At 38.6% G+C, this 27914-nt stretch overlaps 2 protein-coding genes across 7 annotated transcripts; both read left to right on the forward strand.

The window, feature by feature from the left end:
• Positions 1-327: 327 nt before the first annotated feature.
• usf1 (upstream transcription factor 1) lies at positions 328-27909 on the forward strand. Of its 4 annotated transcripts, XM_028572856.1 has the most exons (12): positions 17172-17235; positions 17337-17425; positions 17865-17926; positions 18087-18136; positions 18589-18701; positions 19889-20002; positions 22107-22260; positions 24902-24989; positions 25103-25161; positions 25273-25367; positions 25772-25900; positions 27091-27909. In XM_028572856.1, exons 3-12 carry the CDS (start codon positions 17919-17921, stop codon positions 27178-27180), a joined length of 900 nt encoding a protein of 299 aa, XP_028428657.1. In that variant the 5' UTR covers positions 17172-17235; positions 17337-17425; positions 17865-17918; the 3' UTR covers positions 27181-27909. The 4 variants fall into 4 exon arrangements, with proteins under 4 accessions (XP_028428658.1, XP_028428657.1, XP_028428655.1 ...); XM_028572857.1 differs by lacking the exons at positions 17172-17235; positions 17337-17425 and adding an exon at positions 328-345; XM_028572854.1 differs by lacking the exon at positions 17337-17425 and having other exon boundaries at positions 17189-17235.
• On the forward strand, positions 8184-13781 carry LOC114552215 (uncharacterized). 3 transcript variants are annotated; one of them, XM_028572860.1, is made up of 5 exons: positions 8184-8511; positions 9044-9128; positions 10100-10169; positions 10300-10532; positions 12387-13781. In XM_028572860.1, exons 2-5 carry the CDS (start codon positions 9092-9094, stop codon positions 12500-12502), a joined length of 456 nt encoding a protein of 151 aa, XP_028428661.1. In that variant the 5' UTR covers positions 8184-8511; positions 9044-9091; the 3' UTR covers positions 12503-13781. The 3 variants fall into 3 exon arrangements, with proteins under 3 accessions (XP_028428661.1, XP_028428662.1, XP_028428660.1); XM_028572861.1 differs by having other exon boundaries at positions 9079-9128; XM_028572859.1 differs by lacking the exon at positions 9044-9128.
• Positions 27910-27914: the final 5 nt, after the last annotated feature.

Genomic DNA, 27914 nt, shown 5'->3' on the forward strand with positions numbered 1-27914 from the left:
AGGACCTGCAGGTCAAGTGCAACTGCGACTGGGGCAGCATTTGGGCCACAACTAACTGTTGAATCAGGGGGTGTGACGGACAAACCCAAACAGGTTGTGTTGAGGAAATATCCAGTCAAAATGTTTGGTTAAAAAAAAAAAACAGGGGACTGGCTTGCGTAGGATACTCGGTGGAAAAGGACTCCGCATTTTGTTATGCCTGCAGGAAATTCACATCTGTATCATCGGACGCGACCTTCTTCATTAAGGGGTTTAAGATTTACAGACAAGGGCTTAAATAAGCATCCAGCTTCAAATGACAGGAGGGACTGGTGAGAGGACAGGCTGCCTTCACTCAAAGTACCGGTAGGTTCAAAGTCTCTGTGCGTGTGTGTGTGCGTGCGTGCATGTATGTCTCATGGCACATGCATAGCAATGCATATCCTTCTGTTGACTGCTTTAAAATGCAATGTTTGAGAGATGCTTCTGGTGTTACATCTAATATGTTGTATAGTCAAGTGTTTTATGGATATTCATAACATTGCTTCTATGTAATGTGTTGTAGGCTATATAGGCTACCTGGTCATATTGCTGTTGGTTATGTTTAACGTGATGATTACGTACGAATAGTATAACAAGAGTAAATGATTATTATAAATATACGTACTGTACGCTAATAATAATTGTGCCCTCCCATGTATTTCATATGCCCCCCTTAAGACTGAGGTCTGGCGACGGGTCTGCTAATGAGCACATTGAGACAACAGAACTCACCGGAGGTTTCGGCAGGAAAACACAGTGAAGAACAACAGAAAAGCGTCCCCCACAATGCAGTCCTTGGGTTACTAGTACAAAATAATCTTATCCACACAACTCCTGATTAGAATTGACTAGATATGTTACTGTTTTTTCGATCTATTTCCACCACATGAACTAGAGCTTTTTTTTATTAACAAAAGGCATCAACATACAAAACTCTGGTTGGGGAAAAGATATACATGCTCATATACATTACAAATGTTATCAGTGTACAAGAAAGAATTATCTGAGAAAAGGTCTAATGCAACTCGATACAACGGAAAATTCCCAATGACGGCGTAAAAACCAGCGCTAGGGCACCCTCTACTGGCATCATGTAATTTGACACTCAACTAGTTAACCCTTTGGTGACAGCATATTCTATATGGGTTACAAATGCATATATTGTGTTAGGATATCTTTAGAGAAACGACATAACATCAACATGTACATTTTAACGAGTTTAATTATACATTTCAGTAGTAGGCCTTATAGGCTACGTGTTTCAATACTTAATATCATGGCATAGTAAACCAATTTCATAGGCTATATACAAAAAAATCTGCCAACTGCAGCAAAAACTTTCTTCTTGAAATCTTGCTGCTAGTGCACTCCTTGTATAGGACATGTGCGTTTATTCCAGCCAGGTCGAGGATGTTATAAAATACAGCCACTGGCCATCTTCGTGTAGCCTACAGCCTTTCACGGAGTACGCCTTCGCCATCTCATCCAACAAATCTACGCTGTATTTGGTGTTGTTATAGTAAGTCACAGACTCAGGTTTTGCCTTCGGCCCATCTGTTATCCCCACACTTGTGTGCACTGAGCTCAGAATGCACACATTTTTTCTCGGCTTTCCCTGGTAAATGGTCAGTGTTGCATTAGCACATTTCAGCACCTTTGTGCAGAACAGCTCTGCCTGCTCTTTTACAGAGGGAGGCAACTCACGTTTGGCTTTGCCCCAGGGTGCTAACCAGGCTGGTCGTTTTGGCCTGTAAGGCAGTGCTGTTGGGGTTTGTCTGACCCAGAACGCAGAGATTTCACACAGACAAAGTAAAATCAGTTTTAAAAGGTTTAATGGAGCAGAGTGTACTCAGAGAATCACTGAGGGCAGTGTCAGGGCGAGCCGACGGGGATGAGTCGACGTGTTACGGGACACGAGGTGAACAGGCAGAGCTGAGTACATAGAATGAGTCCCAGGTGGAGGCAGCGGCAGAACGGTGAGGCTGGGGAGCGTGCAGGCACAGCGGAGGAAGCAGCAGGTCTGAGCAGGGACTAGAGAGAGAGAGACACAGGGTTAGTATGAGCTCAGGGAACAAAGGCATAAACTAGAGTTCAGGGTTACACGGACAATACTGGCGTTTAACTGAGAGCCAAGTTACCACATGGGTTGTGGATAACAAACTGGCGCCGAAGAGGTGATCAGCCCGGGTTTAAGTATTGCAGGAGCGAATCATGAAGTTGTGAAGACCGGCTGTGCAGTGTTGAATCGGCCACGCCCCTTGACCTACTTCCCTCTGGACACGTCTCCAGCACTCCAGGTGGAAAAACACAGAATACACAGACAAACAGGGAAAAAACCACCCGCTTCGAATGTTATCATTGGATTGAATGGGCGTTATCAGTTCGAAGCAGGTGCACCTGGAAAAAACCACCCAACTCAGGGCGGAGAGAGAGCAAACCATAACAAGTGGCCAGTTTTAGGGAGGTGAAGAAAGTGTTTCTTCCCTTCCCCAGAAATGGCCCCGCCAGTTTCAGCACCACACTCTCTCCCACAGGCTGACCTTTGCTCCGTGTCTCCTCTTTACCCAGATACGGAGCCCCATTCAGCATATATTTGGACTGCACATCCGCAGCCAGCCAGAATTTGATGCCGAATTTATCAGGCTTGTTCGCCATATTGAATAAATTTGCACCGGGCCTTGGTGGGGAACAGCTGCTCATCAATCGTGATGTCGGCACCTGGCTTGTAACAAGCTATGCTGTTCTCCACAAACTTGTTCCAGGTTGCCGACACCAGGGCAAACTTGTCATCTTGCAGATGAATGTGTCTGGTTTCTTTCTCATAAAACCGCAGGAATTTCATGATCTCTCTAAATCGGTAGCAGCAGGGCTGTAAAGGCTTTTAGTTCAGCCACTGTCAGGTCCCAGGAGCTGTCGCCATGGTGCCGCTGGGCCTCAGCCACAGCGCAGTCCCTGATGTGCTTCAGCATGCCATTATCGAAGAGACACACAAAGGCCGTGAGCGCATCTTCAGTGTTGCGCTTTGCGTGCGCTGTGGGGCCAGCAGCTTCCATCAGGACGTTTTGGCTCTGCTTTCTCCCTGGACGTTCAGTCAGCTGAAGCACCGTCCACCACGTCCCATCCTTCCCCATTTCCACAGCCGCCTCCGGCCGTGATGACTCAGGCGGGCTGTATTCAGTGCCCTCGAGGGGTAGGCCAAGGCCAAAAACAACAATAACTAATAGACTAATGATAATAATAATGATAGCCTACAATTGCAAATATGACCAGAATAGCTATGCAGCGGAACTCACCGGGAACATCAGTCGTGACCTGCTCACCGGTAACATCAGCGACCGACTCATTGGGAACATCAGCCGTGACTGGCTCAACGCCGTCAAAGGGACCATCAAGCGTAACCGGATCCGAAGTCAGAAGTGAAAGTTGTCGCCTCTTTTTCCGCTGTTGGCCTACGGACTAACTCTCTGATGAGGATGAAGTGTTGGACATGTCATTCACCCAGGAATGATTGCTGTCACTTCACTGTCCTCCTCCGACGCCGATAGAGCCCCGGCATCAGAATCATCACTTCTCATGTTCTGAAATATCTCCAAGGCCATTTCAACAGTCATATTCCTCTTCATTCGGTCATTCATTCTGGACATTTTACTACAAACTTGTTTCTAAATAGGCTATAAAAAGCAGTGTCAGGCTACTGTAATCAACTAGGCTACTGGTAAATACAAATAGGCTAGGTGAAGCTAGTGACGTTTCTCTAAAAGATACAAAGATAGTTACTAAGCAACCGAGATGCGTCTTCAACCGCGCGAAAAATTACATAAATATAGCCACGAAAACCCTTGCGGTCAATATGACCATTTTTGGCCAAAATAGGTTAAATTGATTATATTTTCTTTGCCTTTTGTGTAATTTATTTAAAAAAAATCAAAAATGAAAAAACAGACACTTTTAGGAAAATTCATGTACCAGAATAATAGAGGTGAATTTTTTTATTCAGCAAAGTTATTGCACTTATAAACTCCAAAACGGTCAAAATGACCGTCATGGCAGTTCTAGTGTTAAATCTGTATGGGTTGTCTTCACTTGGGTGACATTATGGGAGTTTTGTTTGAACAGTGGAGAACTTTAGATATGAGACTCCTTTAGCTGTGCTTTAACATTTCGATCTTAGACAATATCTCATGCAGTAAACTCCTAAAACACTGTTCACACAGTATACAGCACAGTAGTACATCATTCAAATATGATGTTCTGATGTGAGTTTGTTGTCAGAGCTGCTAAAAAGCAGAGTCACTGACAGCAGAGTTAGAACAGAAGGGCATGCAGGTTTAACTCTGAGCTTAAGAACATAACAAATGTCTCTATTTTTCAACTGTCCTTTATTTATTGCAACGTGATCATTTGCTTATTTTGGATTTTTCCATATACAGTAGGTATGGGTGGTTGTGAAGATATATATATGTGTATGTATATATATACACTACCGGTCAAAAGTTTGGGGTCACTTAGAAATTTCCATTCCACTCCATTCCAGACACAATACCTGCTGAGATCAGTTGTATTGTTTTTTTTAACCAGGGCAGCAGTTTTCAGATAACATTATGTGCTTACATAATTGCAAAAGGGTTCTCGACTGTTGTAGAAAGAAGTGGCTGAAGAAACACTTGAAATTCATGCTTTTTGGTCTAAACGTCATACCCAAATTAAAAGTGGTACAGCTCCCATATACTTTGACACTCAGGGGTGTGCCTGATATCATTGGAAAGGTGATTGATGTGGGTTTGTTTGTGTATTTGAGAAGTTTTGTATTTTTGTTTTTTGGCTTTTTTTTATTTGCACTTTTCAAATAGAAATAAAAAAACGCACAGACATATTTGTAGAAAAGAATTCATATAAAATCCATTTTTGAGTCTTTTAGCTTCTGAATTTTTTTCTGTAGTAAGCTGAGACGTGGCTAATGCTGTGTTGTCTGTAACCTGTCAGATGTGTTTACAGCAGTGTATTTTAATAATTTTACAGATTTATAACTTGGACAGAAATAAACAATCTCCATTCTAGCTCTGTAACTCTGTGTCAGTAAGGCCTAGAATCACCTTGACACTTGTAACAAAAACTTGAGAATGTTTCCTTTCCAATGATATCAGGCACACCCCTGAGTGTCAAAGTATATGGGAGCTGTACCACTTTTAATTTGGGTATGACGTTTAGACCAAAAAGCATGAATTTCAAGTGTTTCTTCAGCCACTTCTTCCTACAACAGTCGAGAACCCTTTTGCAATTATGTAAGCACATAATGTTATCTGAAAACTGCTGCCCTGGTTAAAAAAAACAATACAACTGATCTCAGCAGGTATTGTGTCTGGAATGGAGTGGAATGGAAATTTCTAAGTGACCCCAAACTTTTGACCGGTAGTGTGTATATATATATATATATATATATATATATATATATATATATATATATATATATTCAAAGCATGTTGTACATAACTAGGTTGCCAATAAACCCTAAATGGAATGAACCTCATTAAATACTTGGAACCTGGATAATTGTTGGGAAAGCACATGATCCATTATGGTGGAAACTCATTAAATATCAATTTAATATTACAAATGTAGTGGTAACAATGACAACTCTGTGCACACACAATACGTTTTAAACTATATTACAAACTGTATTCCCCAAGGAGCGACGGCGCCTCTGCAAATTAGCCTTGGAAAGGAACTTATTTTGGTGGAACGTGTATGTTCAAAAGTTGTTTAAGTCGTGCAACAGAAAACTCATTGGACAGATAGTCTAGCTAGCTGTCTGGATTTACCCTGCAGAGATCTGAGGAGCAGTTAACCATAGTCCTCAGAAATCAACCGGAGTTTAGAATTACAACACAAAGAAAGCGGATATCCGAGCTAAACGAGTGAAATCTTGGCGGAATTTTCATAAGCAATGGAGCAACCCCGGAAGTGGAACTTCTTGGATATAGAAGTTCGCGACCCATGTCCAGGTGGGTTTGATCACCCTGATCAAACCCACCTGGACATGGGTCGCGAAGCCGCAGGGTTACCCCATTGTCGATCTGGGTGTTTCCCTGATTGAGCCATCGGCAAAGGGGTATTAGTTTCTTTCCTCATCTTAGAGCTCACCATAGTTTACCGATGCTTTGCGTGTGCACGCACACACACACACACACACACACACACACACACACACACACACACACACACACACACACACCAATATTTCCTGCTCTGTTTTAATAATGGTTAAGATTAAATTCTCCATGGTGTTCTGTCGAGATTAAGCTATGGGCGGAGGAAGTCTGCTTGCCGCTAATGTATACAGTAGGCTGTATAGTCTGGTAAAAGAAGAAAAAAAAGCAACCATGTATCCATTCCAACCATATTGTATGTTACGGTTTCTTTTGCAGTGTGCATATGTTCCACCAAAACAAGTTCCTTCCCAAGACTATTTTGCGGAAACAACGCTGCATCTGGAGCTTAGGGCCGCTCAAGACGATTATAAGAAATGCCAGCAACCCAGAGCATTTTTTTCTCCTTTGCCAGAATTTATGTTTGGTGTAGCCAGACGGTTTGGCAATGCAGGACCACCAAGTTGATAACCACCGTTGTGTGACCGCTCGCCGTTAGGGTGAAGCCAGATAATGAAACCATATCCTGTGTATGTCGAACTTGCTTCATAGTACAGGCCTTTTCTGTGAGCAAGGTTAAAGACTATTTTAAATGTATGTAGTTAATCTGACAAAGAAGCTCATGAGCCAAAATCATACCTAAAGTTTCGTGATTTCCAGTTTTTTTGTATATCAAGGGCAGCATTATAGCATTGCTTTAGAAATAGTTATCCATAGAAATAGTGCATGATTATCAAAAATATGTCCAGATATCTCCAGGTTGCTGGCCACAGTTCTTTTTTTTTATCTATCTTGTTAGAAGGTTGTTGGGCATTTTTCTAGTTTTGAACATTGTCATTTGCATTATTGCAATCTAGCACCACTTTCCATTTTTCAAGGCATGGGCATGTTTTCTAATTTCTCTCTTGGGAGGAGGATCCAGGAAATGCAAACATATTATAACACATATCCATTAGTCCTAATGCATTAATGACTAGTACACACTTCATTTCCAGTTACAAGGCCGGAAAAAAACATGCAGGTTACATGAGCCAAGGCCAGAGTCTTTGGCGATTTTAGACCCTTTTTAAGGGGGGCTCAAGCCTAAATTTCATCTCAGCCCCCCTACATTTTTTTTGTGTTTTAGTACTTCAAGTTAAAGTTTGTGAACTTGTCTGTTAGTGACAGAGGACAAACAATTACAGGTTCAAAGGGCATGAAAAAGGTTTAATATCCTGTGTCGCCAATGCTATCCACCTGTAATCCAGTCAAGGAAAGGGTTAACAGAAACTTAGTTTTGGCCACTCGGAGGTGGTTGTGCCAGACTCTCGCATTTGGCTGAGTCTCTATCTGATCTGTCAGAGGGAGAGCAGGATTGTGGTTGTGAAGTTTAACGTTGGTAGTCCCCAGAATAGAAGTTGGTTCATGGTTTATTCATTGGCGCAGATTATAACCCAAATTGAAACGTAAGCAACTAAAATTGCTGAATATTAGAACATTGTGTCAAATTGGTCGTTATTACTGTGACTTATAAAGTGTCTGATTTAGTTCCATCATAGTGTTAATAGTGTTTAATAAAACGTTTACTGACGTTATTCAGTAGCTAGCTCAGAGATTATCGGCTAATGAAATTACTGATTTAGCAGGGGAGGTTAACACTTTTGCAAGGCACTGTATCCATGTCACATTCTCATTAGGGGCTGAGCCCCCCTGAAGGTCTGATCCTAGAATCGCCCCTGGCCAAAGCGATGACCTTATGTAGACATTGTGAATTTAGACACAAAAAGAATCAGTTGAAACAAAATAGAAATGAGTAAGTAGATTGGCAGACTGGTTGATACACATAAAAAAACAACAGAGGGAGTAAATTATTATGCTATTGATACCATTCTGAAGAGTAAATGTTTATAACCTGCACACATCACAGGTTTAGAATGGTGGAGCTGCTCAGTGGCCAGCAGATCAGACTGTGGTTGTATTGGGCAGCTTCCATGTGTAACTGTGTGAATGTGATCAGGGCGTTCCTGCAAAAGAGAGGCTGCCTCTCAGTGAACCTTCCCTGAATAAATAAAGGTTAAAAAAAATGTATAATGTCTGTCCAAAGAGTCTTGCTCAAAAGTGTGCCAAGTAACAGTGTAAAAATAAGAAACCGTTTTTACATCAGCAATGACCGATGGAACTTACTTAGACAAAAACAATCTGTACTGCACAGTACAGCAGCACTTTAAGGCAATCTCCCATCCAACCCTCCCACCCGACTCGACTCCAGCTTCCTTCCTCATTAGGCCCTGCCCACTGATTCTAGGATTACTGCCATCCCCTGTTGCAATTGACGGAAAAGAAAAGAACAAAAAGCAAATCAAGGGTAAGACAATGCAATTACATTTCACGTATATTTTGACTGTATATTCTTTTGAAACACTGCATAAGACCTTTTGGAACACAGCAACTGTTGTCTGTTCATTAAGTTAGGTTGAAGGCTATTTATATGTATCATGACATTAGGGTTCGAAATTGGTTACGGTTTCATAAAAGTGAAAGACAAGTCTAATGCATGATCTCATTTCATGGTTTAATGTTTTTATAAGCTTATAAAACTATACTTTGCTGCTGCTCGACAAGGGCGGATCAATAACAATATTAAACATGGCATAGCATGGATTTGCTCATGAACACACTATAACTTATATTCAAGAATTCACTTCCATGCTCCAACAGCCAGAGCTGAATACTGTGTGCCAGAACTGCACATATATTTGTTACTCTTGTCAAGATGAAGATGTTATGATGAACACTTGCAGCATTTGGATTGAATGGTCATTTTAAGTATCATTTGAAAGTGTAACATGTAGTCATGTGCTCATATAGATGGACATGTTATTTATTTATTCCCTCAGTGACTGTACCACGTTTTGTTTTCGTCAAATGTCAGCTGGATCAGCACAATGTACATCTCTTTGTTTCTTCTCTTCCTCCTTATAGGTAAGCTTACTTCAAAAAATAGAAAGGGGACTTCCTTTTAAATTAAACTAGAATCATAATGAAGTATTTAAATAACTACTTAGAAGCATCATCATGCACAAAGTATGATATAACAGTGGACATGAGCAGCTGTGGGTGGTTGAATTTCTAGCTTTGAGATTCAGGAAGACGCCAAACCATTTTAGTGGTTACTGCTGCTTCAGTAACAATCTTATTGATCAGCAGAACCGGCCTTAATCAGATTTAAGAGATTTGATTACATTATTACTTAAGAGGTAGTTACATGTTGTAACTTTTGCTTGATGAACAATAGCTTCTTCATCTGTACAGTTTTGTGCAGTCAGTGTCTCCACAGGTTGCCTTACAACCGCACTGTGATGTCACCTGTCTCCAGGAAGTCACTACCCTTATGTGTTGTTCTCTAAGAAATCATTAGAGCAAGTTACTTCCCCTCAAACCACTGATTTTCATTATTACATTTTCATTTGTGTTAATTTGTTGGCTTTGGAGGTGCTAATAGATGCTATTTATATATATAGTGAGAGTATATAGCTGACCACACTCAATATTGCAGTCTTTATGCTAAGCTATGCTAATCACCTGCAGGCTCTAGCTCCATACTTAACACGTAGGCACGTAGGAGAATGTTATCAACCTTCTCATCTAACACTTGGAAAGAAAGCAAATAATTTCCTTAAATCCTGAACTAAGGAAGTAACCATGCTGCTAATCTTACAATAAGACTTTTACAAGAATCATAGTCCAGAAGTAATATTAAAACCAGCAAGCAAAGCAAACTCCTGGTTGAATTAGATCAACTCAAAAATTAGGAAATTATCATATATATATACCTGAATATAAGACCATTTATCTTCACGATTGTTTCAGTTTCTCTGAAGACTTACCCAGTTCTTTGTTTTTTATATTACACCATCTCTTATTTATACCAACAAAATGCCGTCTGATTGTAGGTTCAACTTCTACCAAAGGATCAGGGAATTTCGGCATTTTTACAGCTTGCATCGATAACAACAACCTCAGGTTCAAGCATCCAGCCTACTCATTAACAACACAGAATGTTCACACTCATCTATTTGCATCTATTTGGATATGCATTTGCTGTTGGTTTTGACATTCATTCAAAAATTTACCTAATTTTGATCTATTGAAGGTTGGAATGCTATTATCCAGGATGTCAAGACTCTCCACCATACACCTGTGTATTTATGACATCAAACGGGTCCCTGCCAGCTAACCCATCCAAGCTGTGCAAGCTTTGTCTCCTAAACCATCCTGTGCTATACGCCAATAAAACCATGAACTACAGCTGCATACTGACGCGAAGAAACAGGCGAGAAGAGAAGCAAATTACCATAGACTACAGCATACTTAAGGGAAACCAGGGTTAGTATTATCTCCCATTTGTACATACAAATGTCTTGCTGTGTTCACACTGTAATGAGCATTGGGTGTCCAGCAGCAGGTTAATTCTGCCCTGGTATGGACACATTGTATTAAATTATTTGTTTTGTAAGTTTTCTAGAACCTTGATAGTTTATCTTAACAGTCTTATTGAGCAATCAGCTCTTTTGTCTCTAAGCTCTGTGATAAACAATCTAACCTCTGGTGACTTTGCATGTGCTGTTGGCAGTATGAACACACATTGAGAGTCTGATCATTGATTAAAAATTAGTGATTAAGGGCTCTTCCATTGTCATTATCATCATTATCAGAGGCGTGTTCACATCAATGTCAGGGGCATTTTCTCTTTGTTTAATTATTTATTGTTTAAATTAATTTTATTTATTTATTGTTTAAATACATATTCATAATACAATTGCACTAATTTAATTACTGTTAGAAAAGCAATAGGCTGGCAATTTAAATGAATGCAAACAAATTAAATTGTATTGTTATTTCTTACTGTCAAAAGGAAAGGGTGGAGATGTGACTCTAGTTAATATTTATTTGATCTTTGATATAGCTCAGGACACATCATGAAAACACATCCTATATAATAGTGAACAATAAAGTAATTTCTCTTAACATTACCTGTTATCACATACCTGTAATAAAAAAATGTATTTGACTATACGTTGTAAAAACAACTACAATTCAAGTATCTTTTTCCACAGTGGACCAAAGAAAACAAACTTGGTCACATTCTTAAGAGTCAAAACAATCACACATCAGTGATCCATAAATTAAAGACACTGGATGATTTGAAATTTACTATATATTTTCCACACTCTTAAACATTTTAAGCTGGTTGAACTTAAAATATTAAAATATTGAAAGTCCAATATTGTAAAAAGTAAGATTTCATGTCTTATTTTTAATTATAAAGCAGGTTGAGGTGCTATATAAATACTGTGAAAGTATCAAAATGCTTAATCTACAGAGAAATGCACACATCTGTATTCAGAAACGAGGCCTTTAAATAAGCACTCAGGACTTTCGACCAAAACTGATGTCAAAGCTATGCTTTGTTACAGGTATATTTAGACAGATAGTGATATAAAACAATGTGTTTCCTGAATATTAAAGAATATAGACATTTTCTAGGAGAAACCCAAAATAGTAATGAATAAGTATGAACCTAAAAATAATATGGGACCTTTAAGTAGATATTGAAATTAAATATTGAATCAACAACTCTTCAGTCATTCTGACATATGTCATTGCTTTCCTTTTACACTTAGTTTGAAGAGTCAGTTTGAAGAGTCGGTTCTGAACTGCTGTTGAAACCACTTTGTACCAAATAGTACATAGACCACATGAGGCTGCTCCCACTGACTTTATTAAATGGGTACAAGGAGTACCATAACTTGTCTTAACATGTGATAATGACATACACAGCAAGTTTCAAGCATAAAAGTCTTTTTTAAACTACAAAAAGAAGGGTCTCCAGAGAGTTTTAACTCTCACACAGTGCATAGTGGAAAGTATGTTAATATGCTAATGATGTTTCTTAAATACTCATCATTTCAAGTCAAAAGACAACTTGCTTTAAAGGTTCTTAAGTGGTGTAAAAATAAAAATCACAAAAATCTTATTGACTTAGTTCTTTATGTTAGGTTATTGATAGAAAATGAGTTGATTCCACTTAAATCCTGTATGATGCTATACACTCCCAAAATCTGGGATTGGAACTACAATGTGCTGTACCAGTACCACCACTGTTTACATACATGTCAACATATAACTATAAATGAGTGTTACCGAACTTAATCTCTCACTCTCTCACTTTCCCTTCAGGACACATCTCACCCTGTTCTGGCACCACAGGCTACCTGCTACATCGATCTCCACCCTTACTGTGGCCTGTGGTGATTCTGTCTCTGTGGAGGGTCCTCGGTAGCCAGACAACATGAGGGATTAGTTGTGGAAGCTTTGACTAACCTAAATGTATTCATTTTCTTTGATGAACTAAATAAATCTATATCCAGATTTCTATGGAAAGGCAAATCCTCTAGAGTTAACCTTTAAACCCTTCGGGCCTCAAAGCCAAAGGATGATTTAATCTTCTCAATTTTAAATGTTATTACCTTGCAGTTTAATTGCGTTCAGTATGTGCTGATTGCACTCTGAGGACAACGAGGCAAGACATCACTTAAAGGGTGTTTCCATAAAAGCACTTCCTTTTCCTAGTCACTATGAACTATTACCAAGAATCCTATTATTTTAAACTCCTTCCTGCATGGCAAAATGCCCACACTATCATATGGAATAACCCCAACATCCTATTGCAGATGGAACAGTAAAAAACTGGGTTTAATAGCAGCATAGAAACAGTTGAAGATTTACACGTCCAAGATAACTTCCCAAATGTTTGACAATTAACTGAAAATTTAGGCTACCAAATCATAATTTATTTAAATTTTCAAATTAGACATTGGGTCCGCAATTTCTAATATTCGAAACAGCAACTTCCCAATCTATGATAATCAAGATCTTCAATGCATTTACAATGATGATGATTAGTGTAATATCCTCGAAAAAACTGAAACTTCATCTGACCCTATAGGGTCTGGATATATATTGGGAGACATACAAGGACCTAAAGTGAGCCGTAGTAAAAAAAAAATACTATTACCGCATGTATGCGTGCACAGCTGGGAAAAAGTTTATTCTAGCCTACAAAACTGTAAATCTGAAAGTTCTCCATCGAATTGGTAATAGTTAAATTTACATCTTATAGTACACCTGAAAAGATATGTCCTTTCATCTTTTTGCCCTTACTATCATCATTACACCTCCCTGGCTAGTGAAGTAGTATGCAAATGTCTCTACTCAATGCTGTAATATGTTGTATTTATCTTTTCAAAGAGAACTATTTGCATAGTTTACTGTTAGGGCAACAGGACCTGTAAGGTATCAGACAGACACTTTTGACAATATAACACTATTGACAACGTAAAATTCAAGATATAGCAACATTAAATGCAACTTATGATGAATCTCAAAAGAAGCATTACAACGTGTTTGTAACCCCAAATTCAATACATTCACATAAAACAATGTGTGGGGTGCACCCGTGGCTTAGGAGTTAAGACGGCGACCACGAACCACAACGTCTCCTGTTCGAGTTGAGGCCGGGGAACTTTGTTGTGTCTTTCTCTCTCTCATTTGCTGTTGTGTCTCTATTTAACATTGTGCATAGAACATATAACATATATATATATATATATATATATATATATATATATATATATATATATATATATATATATATATATATATATATATATATATATATATATATATATATATATATATATATATATATATATATATATATATATATATATATATATATATATATATATATATATATATATATATATATATATATATATATATATATATATATATATATATATATATATATATATATATATATATATATATATATATATATATATATATATATATATATATATATATATATATATATATATATATACATACATATATATATCAGGACCATATACCTTACTTAATTGAAATGGGCTGCAGGGGTAGGGGGTTCATTGTTTGTTTCGTTGTTTGTCTTTCTCATGTGTATTTATATATGAAGAATTTCTCTTTGGCTTCAATAAAAACATGTTTAAAAAGAAAGAAAGAAAGAAAGGTATTAATTTGCATTTAACATTTGCACTGTTTCTAGAAGTTGATAAATGTGTGATTATGTTTTATTTTGCTCACAAAAAAATGCTCTCACTTCCTAATCTGCACATCTTTAATAAATAATACAAAATATTGAATAGTACATACATTTAGTGTTTTAACAGCTTTCTTGTTAGAGTTCATAATTTGTTTAATGTACTGCTTGCAATCAAATTTAAAAAAAAAACTAAGAACAAGGCTAAGTCCCTCTCTTTGCATGTATCACAGAGTCAATTCTGCAGCACTCACAGGCTCATGTTTATAAAGGTAGTGGAATAACTTAGTGTTTACTTCGATCAGTAATTCTACCTGAAGAATTCACTGCTCTCTATCCCATCTGGGGATTGAACCATGGGTGCTGGTGCTGTCCAGTGTTTTTTCTCCCTGATTCCAAACTGCACCACAACATTTAACTTTTACAGTAATGTCTTTAGAGGATACAATCACCCTTTAGGACTTACAGAGAAGACACCATCAGCCTTAAGGTCTGTTGCTGGCTGTTACAGATGCATTGGTGTAGCTCAGTGGTTACTAATTATCTTAGGAGGTTTGCTGATCTCCATCCCTTTGCAGGATCAAACCACATGCGCTGTCCAATCTTTTGCTGTCCATAATTCTGTTTAGGACTCTGTACATCAGCCTCGGCTCGGTCTTCCAGATGCCAGGACCTCTTGTTGACCTATTGTTGACCGTATACTGTAAATATCAGTCTATGTGTGGAACCAAATAGGCCTACAGAGCATAACATCAGCTGCAAGACTATTAGTGTAACAGGGCAGGGATATCATCCAGTGAATATTATCAATTGACCACCAGAGGCAGACAAACACCAAGGGGAGAAAAAAACTGGGATCTTTCAGTAAAAGAGGTGATAGTGAGGTGTGTGAAATGGCTCTTCTTGCGACCACACATTTTGTTACAGAAAGAGAGGAAGTCAGGGACATAGGTTTCAGTGATCTCAGGTTATGTTCAGCATATGCTGTTGGTTGACTGACTATGAAAAGAATGATTGATTAGACTTCTGTCATCTGCCTACTAATTAACTGATTAATAGGCTCAGCACTACCACAGGGTCTTAAAGCAACACTATGTAATTTTTCCCGCTTCGGTACAGGTTGGAAGTGGAATTGTCCATTACATTACATTATGCAAGTTTGCCAGATCGGGTAGCGGATGAACTGGACAATGTAACGTAATGGACAATTCCGCTTCCAACCATACTGACCTGTAGGGGGACCGAAGCGGGAAAAGTTACATAGTGTTACTTTAAGCTAATTCACTGAAATTACCTCACTGGGATTTTTTACAATATTGATTACCTTTTAAAATCACAGGATTGACAATGAGTCTCTCACTGAAAAGTCATAAATGTGGACTGCTGTGGACTGCTGCTCTGACAATTCCTAAAAAAGCCACCTTTTACCTGAAATCTTCCCACTTTCTATAAGTCAGCAAACGTTGCATTTATGGAGCACTAATCTTTACAATGCGTTTCCATTCATATCACTCTTATGGCTGCTACGAGACTCGTTTTTATTGATAAAAGTAACCAAAGCCTTTAATGAGCACAAGTCCCTGTCTGTTATGCATCACAGAATAGACTATAAAAGACCCGCATGGCTCATGATAATAGAAGCCAGTTTCCCACAAAACTTGTTGCATTGGTACAGAGCAGTGGTTATCTCAAATTTCAAGGCCATTTTAATAGTTTGCTCTCAATCCCTCCCCGGGTACAAATCTAGTGTCAGTACGTTTTTCCCTCCGATTTCTGACTGCACAGCAACATCCAACTTACAGTAATGCCTTCTTAAAGAGGATGAAAGCACAGTGTGGAACGCTATGAAATTGTTTCTCAATAACAACATCACATTAGCATCTTGAGAGCAGAAAACAGCAGCCAATAAAAAGTCTATTTCCTGCTCTTACAAATGTGTTTGTGTAGCTCAGTGGTTACTTCGCTCACTAAGTAATTCTACTTATGGTTCCACTTCTACCTATTCTGCCTGAATATGTAAACTCTCTGGTTCTATGGCAATTTCTGAGCCTCAAAGTCAACAAATCTGTCAAATTCTGCTTTGAGTGTCGCACAACTGCAGTCTGTAAAACAGCTTCCCGTCTTTTTGGTTTGGCTCACATCTAGGCGGGCCAAAATCTATTGTGAACATAAATTGATATGCGGCCTGATCAAAATTTCTGATGGGACGGATTTGGCCCGCGGGCCTTGGGTTTGACACCCAAGGGTTTCATTCTGTTAAGGACTCTCATAAACAATTTTGTCTCCGTTTGGCAAATAAAAGAGTAAACACTTATTTCCGCAAATGAGAGAAGCATACCATTGATTTGTTGTTATTAGGCCTACTACTTTCCTTTTGCGGTTGCATTTAAATCATACCATATAGTGTTAAATAATGACTAAAAGTAGCTAGGCCACTAATTAATGCGGTACAATTTTCCCTAGTGTTTTATTATCATTGATATTAGTGCTGCATCATTTTATCCTGCATTTTAAGGCTAGATGTTTAAGGTTGTGTCCCACTGGACAGGAGGTATACTGTCTGTCTGACAGCGCAGTACTTTTCAGAATTGTCATCTAAAGTACTACGCTGTCAGACAGACAGCTGCTAGAACTGCTTTCTTTTTCACTATACATTTACCCCTTAACCCTTGCTATATACTGTATGTAATTGGTATTTGTTATGCACCTATTTTGCAATAAAAACTAAACTAAACAATAAAGTTCCTCAACGCCCCGTCTCCACTGAAAATGTGGCAGTATCAACCACAGACCGTGGGTCAGATTTTCGCAAAGCTTTAATCATTAAAATATTTGTTCAAAACTGATCTGGAATCGGGGGGGATTAATTTCCTGTCGCGCATGCGTTTAGTCGACATCGACGCTGGTCTGTTGACAAATATCGGGGGAGGGACCACTGCGGCGGTAAGTAGATCTTTGTTCATACTGGAATATATTCAACATAATTTGACACACATTTTAGCTTCTTAAATATTATTTTAGATCGTATATATTTGTTATTGCAGACACTGCCGCCACAAAGTTAACGGAAAGAAAAGTGCTTGTTTAAACATCTGTAAAAACCGCTGGGGCCGAGTGGTAATGTAGCAGAAAGGTACGATCCGTGTCAAGGTAGCAACAATGAAACGTAATTTCCGGTGTGAATTCCAAAGCAAACTACGTGTTTACAACGTTTATAAAAAACTATGTAAATGACAAACTTTAAGAGTTAAAATACAGACATCCCTCAGGAATTATATTAAGTAAATGAAAACGCGTTTTCATAATACTGTTTTTCATCGCGTTTTTGGTTCGGCCTAATTGAATGCTTTAATTTTGAAGGCAAAGACGGCCAGTTTCCGTCATCGCCCATGGTAATATTCGCTGCTCTGACTCAGCTCGTCACAGCTAGCTACCAACAATAACCCTATTCTTCTAGGTTTCTTCTTTAGGGTCATTGTCGTTTAAAGTCATATATATATATAGTCAATATAGTGTAGTTTTGAACAAATTGTCATCCGTCTTTTTGTCAAACTTATGAACTTGTTTCACAGACTGGCTGGTGGCGCGAGTGAAGGCGGTCTCCTCGGCAAAGACTGTCGGCAGAAATGAAGAGGTGAGTGGGACCGTAACGTTAACATGCGCCATTGTCAACTAATAACGTTAACAACAAAAATACGTTGATAGACTAGGCTACCGCTCCACTGACTAGCTAGTAGTTAACGAATCAATCAGCTAATTTAACCGCAACATCTCTTCTATTTCCATGTGTGCAGCCAACAGAAAAGCCCTGACCAAGATGGGAGTGTTACCGTCAACGAGGAAGGTAGAACAACAACAACCTATCATTATTGCTTATTAAATCAGTGTCACTATTTTAACTGTGTTGTGAAAAGGTATTCAAAGTGATTAAATATGTACCAAGGGTACGTTGTATATTTTTCATAAGTCAAACACCCCAGTATCAGGAATTGTCTTTGAAAGTTGAAAAATCCTTAATTAGTGGTGGTTCAGGCTATTAATACTGTATGCTTTTGAAATGTCTTAGCCAAGTCAACATGAGTGTAAACATTTTAACCATGAAAACATGCTTTAGATGCTCACTGTATATCATTTCCTGTCACACTGTTTAGACTACCTTGTAACAGCATACATGGTTGTGTGATTATACCTGAAACACTAATGATATGGTTTTAAGTAGTCTTAAAGCTGTTGTTTACATGAGCTATTTTTGACAACTACAAAGTTGACATGTTATGTGGTTTTGTGCTCCTTCAGGGTCTGTAGCCACGGCAGAGGACCCGGCAGCCATTGCCACGATTCAGTCTGCTGCCACCTTCACTGACCAACCCATCAAATATCTCTTCAAGACAGAAGGTGCAGGCGGGCAGGTAGGAGACAGTAATGATGATGGTTTTGATATGTTGTTTAAAATTTAGCAAGACTTTACCTAAACTCTCATTCAGGAAAAAGCTTTCTGGACATGCTATACACACATACAGCAATCAGGCAGAGACAATACAACAAATTATAATAGAGGGTTTCCGTGGGGTCTTAAAAAGTCTAAAATTTCAAAAATCATAATGCTAGGCCTTAAAGAGTCTTACATTCTAGTATTGTGTTCTACGTCTTAAATCATTTAAATAGGTCCTAATTTTCCTACCTTCACGCAACACAACCTCTAATGCTCTTTTTTAATTCTGTGGTGTTGTAGTTCTTTCTTTCGTTAGTCCAAATAATTTCGCTGTATTACGACTTTAAATGAGACCAACATGCAACTTATTTATTATTTGCGCGAGTCTCTTTCGGATTGTACCACAGACATAAAACAGATTTTATTCTTCAGCTATGGGGTAGTACCAGTTTAGCAATATTTGGCTTAAAAAAGACTGAATTCAGGGCTTAGTTGATGTTGTGATAAAGGTCTTAAATTTCATTCATAATGGTCTTAAAAAGGTCTTAAAAGGTCTTAAATTTGACTTGGTGAAACCTGCAGAAAGTCTTTAATAGATTTTGGATTAATATTGTAGATGCAGAACTGAAAAGCAAGGCCAAAGCACACTGGAGTGAATTGGGATTTAGATTGTTCCACTAGTTGGGTTAAAGCAAATTAAGTAATAGACATCCACTCCTGAATCCTCAGGATCTCTAAAAGACCTTGGGGCTCACAGTACTGATGACTGTAGCCACACCATCCTAAAAAAAAAAAAAAAAAAAAAAAAAGAAAAAAGAAAATAAGAGCCGAAAGCAGCTCCTTTTTAATTGGCTGAACAGTCATCACAAGGTCCCCCTCCCCCCGTAGGCTGTCCTTGTTTATCAGGTCCTCAGAAAACTCCTGCTACAGTCCCGGCAACACAATTTTTCATTTGTGAGCAGAAAATAAATAGCTAATTCTTGATAATTGTGCCAGAATGCCAGTCACATTACCCCCTGGTCTCAGTACTCATGACCCAGTTCACTTAATGGAGACCTAAAAGTAGAAGTTAGATTAAGACTCTGTATCTGTATGCTCCTATTGCTCTACAGTTGTGTATATATGTCACCTCAGTGATAATGAAATCTAGACTTTGTGCACCAGGTGACCTACAGAGTGATCCAGGTGTCAGATGGCCAGTTGGAGGGGCAGACAGATGGAGCTGCAGCGGTCAGCCTGGTCACTGGTTTCCCCGCAACCACCCAGACTGTCACACAGGTTAGAACAACACTGACCAACTCTATAAGCATGCCTTTCTGATCTCCATTAAAGACTATGCTATTAAGCTTGTACAGTCACTTTTTCAACCCTGATGTTTTTATACTAAAATCGAGCAGAGTTTATTTTGTGCGTTCCATTTGTACTCTGATGTCGGATTTTCCAAGGTCAAAGTCGGCTACGCCCCCTGAACTCGGATTTCCGAGCTGGGAAGTCAGACAACCTCACAGTACCCCAAGCTCAAAATACAACATGGCTGCTCCGTGCATAAACAGCAGTGAAAGCTGTAGTAATATACAGTTTATTAGCACTTCTGTCTTATTTGTGTCTCATTAAATCAGTCGTGCACACAGTGCTGTCCAACTTCTATCTGTGGACATTTCTCTACGCTGTTTGGGGCACAAAAACAGCGTAATTCGTTGTTATCAACTGGTGTTGCTAACAACGGCTAACCTGGCTAGAGCTAACCCCACAGTGAAAATCCGACTTGTTAAATGGAACGCATTCAACTCCATCAAGAGGTATGGAACGCACTATTAGACACAGGATGCACGGATTCGCTAAACTCTATTTATCATTAGTAAAGAGCAGTTTATGAAACATTCAGGTAGGTGTTTCTCATCTTTAGCTGGCACTGACCATCACTTACACTGGTAATAACTAAGGCGATCATATCCAGCATCACTTCACTGGTTACCAGTTCAGTATAGAATTAAATTTAAAATCCTGGTCCTTACTTTTAGAGCCCTGCACAGTCAAGTTCCTCCCTACATCTCTGACTTGATTCAGCCTCATACTCCCACCCGTAGTCTGAGGTCATTAGGTCAGAGGCTATTAGTGGCTCCCCGCACTCATTTTTAAACTAGAGGGGATCGATCATTCCAAGCAGTGGCTCCTGGGCTCTGGAATGTCTTGCCTCCCTCTCTACGTTGTCTGAATTCTGTAGAATATTTTAAAAAGCAATTGAAGGCTCTGCTATTCAAGCAGGCTTTTAGTTAGTCGAGTTTTTTTTTTTTTTTTTTATGGTTGTTTATGTTTTCTATTTGTATTTACATTTTCCTTGTATTTTAATTTGTTGTATTACATTTTATTGTAAGGCACTTTGTGATTTTTATCTGTGAAAGGTGCTATACAAATAAACTTTACTTACTTACTTACTCTAATTAATTATGTGGGTAACTTGATGACTAGAGGCTAACTTGAGGCTAAAACAAAACTTGTGTGTTGTCTGGGTAAAGTGCTCTCTGCAGCCGGTGTCTGTACTCGGTTAGTCTCGCTTTGCCAGATCTATCTCCACAGGGCTGTGTCTGCGCTGGCGTATGGTCTGGCTACGCCGCTCATCTTTTCTGCACTGATATTAGGCAGCACGGTGGCTCAGTGGTTAGCACTTCTGCTTCACAGCAAGAAGGTTCTGGGTTTCGAGTCCAGGTCGTTCTGGGCCTTTCTGTGTGGAGTTTGTATGTTCTCCCCGTGTTTGCGTGGGTTTCCTCCGGGTGCTCCGGTTTCTTCCCACCATAAAGACGTGCATACTAGGACTACAGGTCGTTGTTGCAAATGAGAATTTGTTCTCAATCAACTTACCTGGATAAATAAAGGTTTATTATTATTATATATTCAGCACTGTAAATGTCATCAAAAATGTACAGACTGATAATACGTTTGACTTTAGGAGAGTTGGAGGGTGTAACTTTCCTCTTAGTAAGTGGTGATCTTGATTCACCGCTACTGGTCGTCAGTTGGCATTACATGTCATTGATTAACTGATTTTCTATTTCTTAACCCTGATGTGATCATTTACTTACATATTTTTTTGTCATTTTTTTTATTTTTATTCATTGCCCCCTAACTTTATCTGTATCTATTTTTGTCTCAGTGTACTTTATAGTTACCAATTATGTTTGGTGTATGTTGAGCTTTATTTTGTGGTTCTTTCATGCTCAGTTTTTGTATACAGTATAGTTGTGTCTAGTAAATATACATTTTAGTTATTTAAAGTTACTTGTGGATTTACACTTCCTGATAGATTTGATCTCTCATTTCTTTTGTACCACTTGAACGTTGCAACACAAGACTAACCGTGGAGTTAATGTCTCTTTGATGTCAGGCTGTGTTCTCCCAGCCTGAGGGGTTGGAGGGAGACAGCAGCACAGAGACGCAGTACGCCTACTACCCTGCCACCATCGCAGACGCCACCACTGGCACCATGGTGACCACAGTGCAGGCCTCTGACACGCTGCTGGGCCAGACCACACCCACAGGTAATTACTGCCTGTATATAATTAGGGCTGGGCGATATATCGATATTAAAAATATATCGATATATTTTTAAATGAGATATGGAATTAGACCATATCGCATATATCGATATAGTTCAAATGTGTTCCTTGCTCCCATAGATATATACACAGATGTCGCCTTGAGGTTCTAAACATACGTCAAAACCGCCGCCATCTTGGAACAGGGGTCCGAAGCATTCAGATCAACGCTAAAGATGCCGGACTTTTGTACTGCTTAATTATGTTCGATAGAGGAAATGAAAAGAACAAACAGCAATGAATAACATTTAACAGGTGACAATGTGTTTTATGATTATGTATGCCGCCCGACCAGCAATCTGAGCTCCGGCGGCAGCGGGAGGCGGAGAGCTCCGTGGCGGCCGCAGCGTCTCTTCCCCGGAAAAACACAGCTTTGCCTCGCTGCTGCGCTGGGTCCCCGCTGATCCAAATCGGACCAGCCAAAGACAGAGTGGTGATCGGTAGGATCTTACACGTAGTCCAGGGCGACCTGTATGTCGATATCGGCGGAAAGTTCCACTAAGTTTGCGGCGGCAGGCGGACGGAGAGAAGCTACAGCGGGGCAGCAGAGAGGCGTCTGCGGCTGCAGGATCTGGAGCTCAGTGCCCGTTAAAATGACATGTAACGCATAAATACATACAGAAATAAATAGTGGAGGAATGAGCCTGGACATTTCAGTCTGTTTTAAACTTCACCTTGAAGCAGAAACTCTTAGTTCAGAAGGGTGAAGTTTCCGTTTGGACTCAGATCTGTGAACCGATCATAATAAATATTCTTTGTATTAACACATTAATTAGTTTCTTTGTTTTGTAGTCGATAGTTCATCTTTTAGTTTACTTAAGTGGAAGCAGTATCAAGTGGAAGAATGGGACTATAAACCTAGGCTTACAGGCATGAGGCATTACATTTTGAACAAAGTAGATTATATTAATATCAAAAGCTTAATTGACCTTTGGAACGAATCACAAATATGGAGCTTTGATTTCAAAAAAGGTACTCCTGTTATACAGTATTTAGGTTTACATTTTATTGTTATTTGAACAGCTGAGCATTTAATCATGAACCAGGTGAAGAAACCGGTTGATTATTTATTTGATTTTGCAACTGTCTCTATGAAACTACTTGTGACATGTCATATTTGATTTTGGCTTGACTGAACATTTGCTCTCACTTTGCGGAAAAAAATATCGGGATATATATCGTATATCGATATTCAGCCAAAATATATCGGGATATGACTTTTGGTCCATATCGCCCAGCCCTATATATAATCATATATATCGCAGTAAAATGCCATTTTCAGAAACCGTGTTACGGCGGGGTCTTAAAAACTTTTAAAAAGTCTAAAATTTCAAAGTCAAAATTTTAGGCCTTAAAAAGTCTTAAATTTGCTGAAGTATTGTGTTCTTGGTCTTAAATCAATTTAAACAGGTCTTAATTTTCTTACGTGAATGTAACGCTTCCTCTAATGCTCATTAGTGGTGAGTGGATCGATCTAAATATTGATTCCAACATTGGTATTGATATTAGAGATTGATATTAGAGATGGTCCATTTTTTGCTTCCCGATTCTGATACCTGAAATTGCGTATCGGCCGATACCGAGTACTGATCCGACACCGGTGTGTCATATATTTCATTATGTTTTAACAGCTGTATACTACTATCCCTGTATGGATGTGATATTATTTCTATCTTTGTTGTTGGTCCGGGTCAGGTTAAACTGTTATGTATGTGAAACATGAACAAACACAAACAATGAATGCCACAGAACTTTCTTTTATTATCCAGTTTGACAGTCAGTTATAACAGAAAAAGAACATAAATAAACTACTTTAACGTAGATTTTCTTCAGGGCTTTATTAGGTGGTATGGGATCGGTGCATGAACTCCAGTACATCCCGATACCGATACCAGCGTTTTAGGCAGTATCGGAGGCAATACCGATACCAGTATCGTCTCTAATTGATATTAATCAATACCAGTGCAATAAGATCGATACTTTAGTTTTAGTTTCTCTCCAATATGCTCTGCTGCAGTTTCATCAAAGAGGCGACCTGGCTGTCTGTGTCTGTGTAAGTGCCGCTGCATTAAAGTGCCGCTCCTGTCACAGCGCAGAGCAGGCACACTTAAAAAAAAATATATATATATATATATATATATATATATATATATATATATATATATATATATATATATATATATATATATATATATATATATATATATATTTATTTTTTAAATTTTTTTTTAAATTATTATTATCATTTTCAAATAAAAAAAAATAATAATAATAATGAGGAAATTGGGAACGATGTTTCTGGACTGACATCTGACTTTTTATGATGTGAAATATAGAGGAGAAATATGTGTCTATTTTTTTTAATTGCCCATAACTTGAAGGCTTTATAGTGCATAAACACAGACAGACAGAAAGACACTGCCCCACACTTCTAGTGGGTCATACGTGATGGTTAAGAGGGATTCTTTTTGCATGAGCCCTATACATTGTTTTTTAGGAAATTGTGCCTTTAATTATAATATGCTATACTGTATGTGTACTAACAATTATTCCCTGCAGCTGACAATAAGCTTTTATTTTACAGGGCAGCTTTATGTGATGATGTCACCCCAGGAAGTTCTGACGAGTTCAAATCAAAGGACAATCGCACCTCGCACTCAGCCATACATAGCGTAATTACATCATAATTGAAAAGAAATACAGTACGGTTGCATTAAATGACGAAATTATTTTACATCCAGCAAATCACCCTAACTTAATATCTTTGTTCTAATCTGTTTTCTAGAAAGCAAGAGGCTCCTAGGGGTTCCAGAGATGATAAACGGCGAGCCCAGCACAATGAAGGTTAGTGCCCACATCCAGTGTTGTCCATCCAGTTGAAGATATAGCTGCATTTTACTAAAATATCTGAGCAGATATAATTGATGGAGTCAATTTTAAATGTTGTTCCAACAGTTGAGCGCCGGCGCAGGGACAAGATAAACAACTGGATTGTCCAGCTGTCAAAGGCCATCCCAGACTGTAACATTGACTATACCAAGACGGGACAGGCAAGTTCAGCTAAGACTCCCACTCCACTCTGGTTTTCATACTGGCAAAGATATTAAATCCAGTGAAGGAATGTTACTCTTTAGATCCTAAATCCTAAAGAGGTCCTATTTGCAAACGGTTTATATTCCAAACTTTTCATAGACTTTATTGTCCCCAAAGGGGAAATTCTTTTTCACAACACTGAACGTTATGGACAGCACGCTTACAGAAAAAGTACAAACATAACAGAATGACATGCATGAAAATAACAAAGTGGCACTGGTGGGTTTTATCTGGGTTTTTTTGTTGAGGGGGTTATAAATTGACTACATTATTACATTATTACTGTATTAGTTACTGTACATTAAAAAGGATTGAGGGCAATTTCTTGATTATTTTTAAGTTGCCTTGTGTTTTGTTTTAGAGTAAAGGAGGAATCTTGTCAAAAGCCTGCGAGTACATCAAGGAACTCCGACAGAGCAACCTGAAGCTGGGGGAAGATATCGGCACTCTTGATCGTCTCAGGATCGACAACCAGCTACTTAGACAGGAGGTATGTCTGCATGTGTTTTGGGACTAATACTGTCAAGTGTCATTACTTTTTGCCTCTGTACAAGATTTGAAATGTTGACCATTCAGATAATTGTCAGTCGAGTAGAAAGAAATGGCAACCGTATACACGTGTACAACGACAATGGAAATGGGGACGTTTGGCATATTCACTGTCAGCAATTCAATTCAATTTTATTTATAGTATCAAATCATAGTTAGAGTTATCTCAAGACACTTTACAGATAGAGTAGGTCTAGACCACACTCTATAATTTACAAAGACCCAACAATTCCAGTAATTCCCCCAAGAGCAAGCATTTAGTGCGACAGTGGCGAGGAAAAACTTCCTTTTTAGGGAGAAACCTCGGCCAGACCAAGGCCCTTGGTAGGCGGTGTCTGACAGTGCAGGTTGGGGGTGTGATGAACCGTGGCAATTATAGTCACAATAAAGATAATGGTACTATGACTAGAAATAGTAGTTGTAGTAGTTAATGGCGTAGCAGGGCATTGCAGGGTGTAGCAGGACGTAGCATGGCGCTGCAGGCCATAATCAACCCCTATGACAGATAGGTAGTCTGTGTGAATGCAGTACTCTTGTTAATGTAGGTCTTGGGGGAAAAAGTTTTTGCCCAAGCTCCACAGTCTACATGCAAAACTTTGTTACTTTGTTACTCAAAATAGTTGTCTAATCGATTAATTGAGTAATCGTTGCAGCTGTAATTGATTTCATGGAGCAAAGTCTTGTGGATTTTGCTTTCTGTTTGCAAAGTTTACTTTTGGAGGAGCTGATACAGTGATATGCAGGTTAAACGACGTCTAGCCAATATGTAGTTTTAAAATCAGAAACTTTATTTCAATGGAATTTAGTGTACCGGTATATATTTGCCACATATAACAAATTCTACAGCACAAAATCAGTTAAAAAGTAAAATTCCATACATACATAACAGTGTTATTATGCTGGTTTACCATATTATGCTGGTTTACCAATTCAACTTAATTGAATTTAAAGCCAGAATATTACTTCTAAAGCTTGTAGCTGATAGCAACATTCTAATGAAAGACCAATTATCAGCCCAATGTAGCAACTTAGTTAGTCATGGTTATTGCATACCTGATAGAAAGTCATAAATCAGCGCTTGAGTCATTATTATTACATTATTACGGTATTATCTGTGTTGCTGTTGCTCAGGTGGAAGACTGGAAGTCCAAAAATCAGATCCTGAGGAACCTTCTGCGACAGCATGGCATTGTGGGATCCTCCAGCACAGACCCCCAGTGAGAAGCCTGATGCCAACGGGTATTTGAAGACAACCATATATGGGCCAAAAGAGTACTTGAAATGCTTTGAGATACTTTATTTGTGGTCAAGAGTGCATGAAATAGGGGGAAACAATTGAATATTGTCATTGATATTCAAATCCAGCTTCTTTGCCTAATGACACCCTTGAATATTATCTTTAAAGCTATTTGCTAAATTGAAATCCTTTGCCTGGTGAATACAACCTAATCATAATAACATGATGTATCTTAAAAGAGAGGGGGAAAAAACGTCAATTTCAATTAGGGAAGTCATCAATTTAATCAGTTTTACAAAGCCCTCATTGAATGCCTTCCTCCAAACATTATGATTGTTAAAGCTCCATTACAGTGAGCTCTAAAATATGACCAACTACTCATGTCAGTTTCTTGTTCTTAACCTTTGCAGTAATGTGCTTCTCTGTATCAAATACATTCATTTTAATGTCTCAGAAAAACATTATATTCATGCTTTGATCATCTGATCAACATCACTTTGACCAGTTGAAACCAAGTTTAGATCCAGTTCATAGTTCAGCTCTCTTGCTTTGTATTTTTGTATGTTTTATGAAACCTTACTGGGGACAATAATTGCATTGCAACAATGTAACTAACTAAATAATCAGGGTTTGGTAAGCATTGCATTGTAGTTAGACTATGTAAGTCTTTATAAAAAAAATAAATCCAATACTATACTGTGTGTCATAAGCCACTTTT

The sequence above is a fragment of the Perca flavescens genome, chromosome 3 (genome assembly GCF_004354835.1).
Source record: "Perca flavescens isolate YP-PL-M2 chromosome 3, PFLA_1.0, whole genome shotgun sequence".
In the NCBI taxonomy this organism is placed as follows: domain Eukaryota; kingdom Metazoa; phylum Chordata; class Actinopteri; order Perciformes; family Percidae; genus Perca; species Perca flavescens.